Consider the following 7772-nt stretch of genomic DNA (forward strand, 5'->3'; position numbering starts at 1 on the left):
TCACTTTTCTTATATATAAGGAGAATCGTTTTAAACAAATAATTATTTTACATTACGTTGTACGGTGTCACATTTCCGTATTCAGCGCTGTTCTTGCTGCACGTAAGATTTGTCTGTAAAAAAAAATTTTTCTTTAATGCTTAATAACTCGCTTTTGCGAAGCAGAGTCTTTTGTTTCGTGCAAAAACACATTAATTTGTGTAATTACACTCAAATTGGTGAAGGGGAGGACAGAGGAAACTAAATTACTTAGAAAACATAATAATAGAACAAAACATTTTAAAGTCTCTTGAAATTTTACCTTTTGTACCACAAGAATTCAAACACAAACATAATTACGGCAATTAGTACTCCGTAGCCCATTATGACTAGGGCAAAGTAGCATTCCGTAAAACCAATTGTGATAAAGCTAGTTTGAGTTGAGCACACTGGTTTTTTTGTGTACAGACGATGTTCTTCGTATTGTTTGAGTCCGTTTTCTCGTAACTTTAAGGCACTAGAAACACACGTTTGCGAGTTCTAAACAAACATGTTTTTACACATGTGAAAATAATTCGCACGTTCACTGTCATTTACCCATTTTTTATTATCTCTAAATAAGGCGATTGTATTTGTGTCACGAGAAGTGGAGACAGAACGTTTAAAAAATCGATTTCCGTCAAACCGCACTTTTCCTCTTCCTGATATGTATCCTGCATCAATTGGTAGACCGCGCCGACTTCAGCGTGAAATGCGAATAGTTCGGTTTTTATACGATTTACACCTTCTTCCAGAGACATCCAAGTGGACTTGCGTCCCTTCGGCTCGATTCGTTGCTCCACAATTGCCGTTCTAACGGGATCTTGAAAAGACTGTCATTTTTCGCAAAAAAAAAACATCATTTAGTCTTCGATTTGGTTCGCTGTTCAGTAACGATTTTTTGAATGAGCCGAGAAAGTTATTAACAATGTTTTGTTTAAATAACATAATTTCTTTGACACCAACCTTGAAATAATGTCGATTGTACACAACATCCTGAGCACCCAATTTTAAAGGGCTGTTGAAAAGATCTGAAATAGTTCTGATAGAATTTGTGGTGGATTGCAACAGGCCCACAATATTCGCAGTATACGCCGCGTAAAGACTCAGAGAGGCCAGCAGTAACATAAGAGTAACAATTCGCGACGAGATTCTGTACGGCTCGTATGAATATCCTACAAAAATACACAAAGCAGATTTTATTAAAAAAACAAAAAACTCCTAGCTTCTGACGTCCAAACTAGCTCGATACGAAAGTATGTTGTTAATGATATTTTTCACCTTGTTGCGTAAATGCGCCTAAGATAATAAGAAAATTATCGCTGACTGTTGGCTCGCTCGGATTTAATTGATTCCAATAAGTTGACGATTTTAGCGTCCTGCTGTCTTGATGAAACTCCCATTTGACAGATGTGAAAAGCAAACCGAAGACCACAGCGAGGAATATGGCGATTGCTATCCAGACACTTCGTTGAAACGGCAGCAAGAATATATTGCTTACGGTCGACAGTAAAGGCCGTCGAAATATGAAGCGCGGGCTGTATGTATAAAAATGTAAATACATTTACATTTTTATATCACATATAAGTACAAAGTTGAGACAAAGTGTTATTTAAGTTATTACCGTGTTTCTGTGTACAGTTGAACATATTGCACGACACCGATACGTTCCGACACAAGGAATGTAGCGGTGCCGCCGATATCAATCTCGCGTCTCTCCAACATTCCGATCATTCCACTCCAGGAACCATTTTTTGCGCGATATCCCCAAGTATTTGTAACTTCAAAACTTACTCTAATATATGTAAAATAAAAAATATCTCTCACTCTCTATCTCGCTTTGTCTGTGTGTTTCTCATCATACACACAGTCCGAATTCACTTAATGTAACAAATGAAGAACTCACGTTGCATTCATCCGGTTTACCAAATGAAGTAGCCATGGATATCCGGCCTTTGTGACGGGATCAATGGTTTTATCTTTAAAATCGGTCAAGTGATTGATCGTTTCGGGATCTGTCATCTACAAAAAAATAATATAATAAATAATAACTTCAAACTTTGCGAAAACTTGGGTCAATTTCAAAATCGTTCTTCGTTAAAATGTACCACGAGGCACGATTTAAGAGCCGTTTGTTGAAGATTTTTTCTTCGCGCCGAAGCCACGTCAAAATTCTTCATACGCAAACCACTCTGAATTGTCCAATTTCCACGATCTTCCCATATCAGATCTCTTTGTGGACTTGGTCGGTAGGGAGACAGTAGTTCTAGAAAATCGCTGTCGAATCTCCGAGCGACGATCACGTCGGCATCGGGATAAATTGCTAGATCCTTGAAAACTTCCAATATCGAGTCATCGTGTTTCAAAAGTCCGGTGTTGTTGTCGTTGGTAATTGTTCTTCGATCTTGAACAAGCAGCCACTTTGTCGGAGCGACAAACATCCTTTTCAAATGTGCCTATCAGATAATACCGACTATTATAATATATCTTTGTGTGTATAAATTCAGATACTGAAAGATAAGAGGTATTAGTGCAAGTGAATGTATAACGATTTAAGACTACGCTAAAAGTCGCCGGAAGTTGCTTGATTGATCTCTTCAAGATATTATTGTGGTTCGCGTACAATTTCTGTCTGAGAAACTGCCAATTTTTTTCTCACACAAAATGTTTACACCGTTTGTTACAGACCAAGTCAATTGCAGACTCGACTTTTATCAGCTTTTACCACTTACGTAATTCTACTCTCTTTATGAGAGAGAAAATTTATTTCCGATTTACTTGAATTCGAGAGTTTTGCATGATGAGATATTTATGTTTTTTTGTCTCACTACGTTTTGTTTCCGCGAAGCAACGTGGAATTAATACCCCGTATCGATCGCGACGTAATGATGCAGATCTTTCACTTTAATATATACGCGTCTCGTAGTCGTCCAACGATTACTATCTACCGCGCATATCTTTTAATTAATATATCTTTTTATTGCATATCTATTTAGCAGCAAAATTCTGTTTGCATTTAATTCACTTCTCTGCCTATCTACCTTGTTAAATCAATAGTTAGTATAAAAATAAATAAATAATGTGGTTTTTCAAATTAAAATTACTTCAAATTGATACCTGTGTTAATTCACACTTAAAAAAAATATTTTGCACTTGGTTCAGCGCTTGGTTTTTAAAAGCTGTTCGTCAAGCTCGAGTTTCTTAAAAGAGAAAAGAAAGACCATGTCGGGAAGTCAGTCCTGATACTTACAAAGTCAAGAACTCGTCATATATAATACAAAAAAAGAAAAAAAAAACAGCTACGGCTCAATTTCTTCGGCACGACTGTCTGTGCTGGAGAAACGGAACAATGGCGAGTGTAATTTCCGTGAGAGCGGAATCGCTTCTCTCGGCTTTAGAGCTTATTCTTTCCTCAGCGAGAAGAAACGAGGTATCTACTTCTTTTGGTATATATTTCGGCGAAATTCTCGCACGGGGGGTTCGATAGAGTGTACATCTCCGGAAGAATACCGTTTCACGACATTATTGACGGTGACGTCGTTATTGACGACGTAACTACTTCGCTTGACGCACATGTGAAACAACAATTCGTTACCTGTTGTAAAACATCAACGGCGTAATCGCAGTCCAAGTCTAACACGTATAAGTTACGGTGTTCCAGATTGTCGTAAAGCCTCGGATCGAAATCCTCGTACAAGTTGCGAATGCTGTGGGTCACGTGATGACTCGATAATATTCTCGATAATTTGATTGTGTCATCTGTGTGGAGGAAAAACCACATTATTCAATTGTCTATTCCCGCGAGAGATTCCCGAGAGATTCGATAGATAAATAATTGATTCTTCAGACGTAGATTAAAGTGCGAAAAATCTTGCCGTAGCTAATGCACAATTGTAGAGATGTCCTCAAAGATGGGAATAAAATAGGCGTCGCGTTAACGATGAATCTCACGATAACGTCGTCGACGTTGGGAGATGATGACGCGTTGCTGAGAGCAAGCGACAAAACAAAGACATACAGAAATATCATCCCGATCGCGAATACCACACTGCATCAACTGCGAAAATCCTTGAGAAATGCCGACCGGTATCGCGTCGAGTCGATCAAATTCTCGTGTCTGGTAATTCAGTTTGCTAATATTATTGAAATTATACAATTGAAATCAATAAGCTCTTTATAAGAAACGAGAGAGCAGTTAGAATAACGAGCATTATTATGTCTTGTGAAATATTCAGGGTACGATGATGAACGCTAGTTTGACGTAGCTTGTAATTGTCTATCAACAGACGATTTTTTTTTTTTTCTGTGGTTTGCATTGTCATTTTTTATATTTCTTAGGACTTCGATTCCGTCAGCTTTCTTCGTTCTCACGAACGTCTTTTCGTTCGCATGCACGATGTAATGATAGTGTAAGGATTATATGAAAATTCACAGTTAATGCGAAGATTGCAGCCGAGAATTCATCGTGTATTCTCACATGGAGATGGCGTCGTTGCAAAACTAGATCTGAAATTCACATATATATTACACAAACATATTCCCGAGACACACGTATATACAGAACGTCTTTTCGTTTCAATTCCAAAATTACACGCGAGTGAGGTTTGCCGGGGGTTTTGCAATATCAATCCTCGTATCTCATTGTACTCTAATCGCGCGTAAACATAAAGTTTACAAAAGATTATTTCACGCACAGCTTTTTATCGTGCTTTGTGACCTACGCGTCTTTAGCGCACTTGCCTCTCATCATATTATATCGCATTGACGTTAAAAGCGATCATCACATCGTATCAGATATGAATCAAATTCGCATTAAGCTGAATGTCGTGTTTAGTTATCTCGTGAACAAACACGTGAACAAACACAGCGTGCGCGTTCGACGCGATCACAAGACGCGCGCGATGATCAAGTTATAACCAGAATGATGGCATAATTCTCGTTTCTGAAAAGTGATATTCATATGCTTGCACAACATGTCGTTGATTACATTTCGCAGATACACCTCGTGCTCTTCTTCCGTAGCTCTCAATCATGATATATGTCTTTTCGTACATTTGTTGTCGAGTTATTGTTAAACTAATGAGAGAGAGAGAGAGAGAGAGAGAGAAAAAACACGCAACTTTGTTATGTAAGTTTTTAATCGAACGAGAAAAAACACGCGCATGTATTCGCCGATACAATCGTATACTTCATAATGAAGCAAAATGCTATAATCGGTTATCGCGGTGCCACGATCAATTATCGAAATTATTTTGAATCGGCAAAGAGGTTTGTGATACCGATTTATTTATAGCCTGTTCTTACATTCAAGATTGGCTTAAGTTTCATCTTCAGATGTTCCGCAGCCAATGAGACCGGTATTCGACTAATCCGAGTAATCGTCGTCTAAATGTATGGGAAAACAATAAATGGGATCCTTGTCGGGAGAGTTTGCATTAGTAGCTCGCGTGATTAGCTGGTGATTGGCACGTGAGACGAGCCTCCCGCCGCTTTTGTATCATCAGATGCTCGCTCACATTTATCTGCATTGACGTGAGCAAATACAGAAAATGAGCGCGCATACATCGCGTTTCGACACACAATGTAAAGTCTTTTTCGTATTAGATTAGTCGTCTTCTCGACGGGTATGAGATTTCGCGATCGCTTTTATCATCATATTAATAAACCGCGTCACATGAGTCTCTCTTCAAATTTTATTTGCAAATCCAGCTCGTGGATAAGATAGCGTTGTGCAATCCCGATTGCGAATTTCGCATCAAATCGAACTTGGTTTTGTTACGAAATCACATCCAACATCAATGCTTGTTTACGACTTTTAATTCGAGTTCGCACATTGTAATCTCGTAATACTGCGATCGCTGGTTTAGAGATTGACTCCACGGTACACGATTGGTTTATCAAAATGCTAAACATAAGTAGCGATCATTTTGTTGCGGCAATACCTGCAGATTATCGTGTTTGATTAATATGTATCGAATTGGTTTTCGCGCTAAGACGTGTGCCACTTGAAAAGCTGCGAATATCAATGTTAAGATTATCGTTAATAAAAATTACAGATTAAAGGTTGACTGTGACAATAAATTAAATACTCGACAGATTGATTGATAAATAAATATTCTTGCATGTCCGTGAATTTCGCTTCGAAAAGCATAATCGCAGCGAAGTCGACGTTTATCTGAAAGAGACACTCGATCGAGAAAAAAAAAACGATGGAATGATGATGTTCCGCACTTTCTCGTCTCTCGGTAAAAGCGAGGAAGAAGCAGGTGGAGGGAAGAAGGGGCTAACGTCGAATACGCTTTCGCCGCGGAACTTTTTACGCTCGTGAATGTTGCGATAACCAGCACTTCTCGTGCAATACGTCCTCTTTATCGTTTCTATTATTTGAACCGATGACATGAATGTTAACAGCGGGATCAGTGTATGATCAGCAACGTCGTTGTACCCGATCGAACGTGCCGGTTTGTCGAACCCACAAACGAGGCCGCAGTGATCGGGTCTGTAGGTCACTCGTAGGTCCCCTCTTCTGTCACGATGACGATGATTCGCCGCGTTGCGTTGCAGAAGAAACTCCGGAACATTCGTGAGAGTCATTACTTCGTAAAACGAGACTTCGTGCCGGGAATGAGTTAGGATTCCGGTTGAAAAGCGTTAGGTTTAGATTAGGAGACGAGGTCGCACTCCTGCATTCCTGCCCGGTGATTTTAACTGGAACTGTCGCGCATAACATCGTGACTTTCCACAGAAACACGTGTTATTATGCAAAGTCGCTTATTCTCCGTGACAAACCACTAGCACGTGCCGTCCCTTTTCATGCGAGATATATACGTGCAACTCGATAACGTATTATATTTTTCGCGTATTTCTTTATCTCCTTGTATTCTTTAATAAATCACGATAAGAAAATCCGTAATCGAATGTAATCAATTCGAGTAATTTTAGTCGTATCGTGTTTATCAACAACACATCGCAGATTTTCACATTGGAAGATTATTTAGAGAGAAACATGTTTGTGTGTGTGTGGTAAAACAGAAGAAAAGAAAAACTTCAAGCAAAATGCTGTTTCTTTTCTTTGACACAAATGCAGTTTTCTTGTTGAACAAACTATAAATCTTTTCGACGATAAATCAATCGATACTTCGGTATTGCTTGATGACGTGTTGTGGTCTCGTGTTGGCATTTCGATGAACCAATCGGCATTATTTTTTCCTACGGGTTTTCCTTATCGCTAAAACAATTGCAAAGCGCCTCGAGAAAATAATTGCACGTGAGGTAACTTCGAACAAGTTATCTACATCGTATACAGTTGAAGTGGCATGCAAGACGAGCACGTTTATTTTCCGCTCCAATGTCATACCGTTAAGCGGCAATTAAGTAGTCGATTAATCAAACAAATAAGACGGTGCGCGCCGCTGTCGCACATGCGATATATACATGTATATTTTCTTCTCGCGATTATAAACGTCGTGGCGTCAATAATAATTTTTACATCTGTTCTTTGCTCGCATGCATATCTTACATGACGTGTATCGTAGATGTGTGTGTTAGACGATTTTTTCCATCTACAATCAAGCGGAGCTAGTAGATCGTAAAGTAGTAATTATTAATCTTTTTTCGTAACATGTATTTATCATTAACAGTTTTAAATCTGTTTGAACTCGATTTCAAAACATATGTCGCTAATTGTTTTACTGGTTTTATCTATGTAGTCCTCAATTATTCAAACAAAACATTTTGTTCTTTAAAAAAACAAA

The 7772-nt window shown here is 38.6% G+C and overlaps 1 protein-coding gene across 1 annotated transcript; it reads right to left on the reverse strand.

The window, feature by feature from the left end:
* Window positions 1-39: 39 nt before the first annotated feature.
* On the reverse strand, window positions 40-3679 carry LOC109859285 (probable glutamate receptor). Its single transcript, XM_020437382.1, has 8 exons — window positions 3614-3679; window positions 2127-2474; window positions 1925-2040; window positions 1643-1813; window positions 1300-1556; window positions 985-1193; window positions 577-851; window positions 40-496 (listed from the first exon to the last, which is right to left on the reverse strand). The coding sequence occupies exons 2-8, from the start codon at window positions 2457-2459 to the stop codon at window positions 298-300; spliced, it is 1560 nt and encodes a 519-aa protein (XP_020292971.1). The 5' UTR covers window positions 2460-2474; window positions 3614-3679; the 3' UTR covers window positions 40-297.
* Window positions 3680-7772: the final 4093 nt, after the last annotated feature.

This window comes from Pseudomyrmex gracilis, unplaced genomic scaffold (genome assembly GCF_002006095.1).
Source record: "Pseudomyrmex gracilis isolate BER0280 unplaced genomic scaffold, ASM200609v1 scaffold_255, whole genome shotgun sequence".
Classification (NCBI taxonomy): domain Eukaryota; kingdom Metazoa; phylum Arthropoda; class Insecta; order Hymenoptera; family Formicidae; genus Pseudomyrmex; species Pseudomyrmex gracilis.

Coding starts and splice junctions, on each gene's coding strand:
- LOC109859285 (XM_020437382.1), bottom strand. CDS start 2,459: ATGTTTGTCGCTCCGACAAAGTGGCTGCTTGTTCAAGATCGAAGAACA. Junction 852..984: donor ACAATCGACATTATTTCAAG/GTTGGTGTCAAA, acceptor GAAAAATGACAG/TCTTTTCAAGATCCCGTTAG. Junction 497..576: donor TTAGAGATAATAAAAAATGG/GTAAATGACAGT, acceptor GTGTGTTTCTAG/TGCCTTAAAGTTACGAGAAA.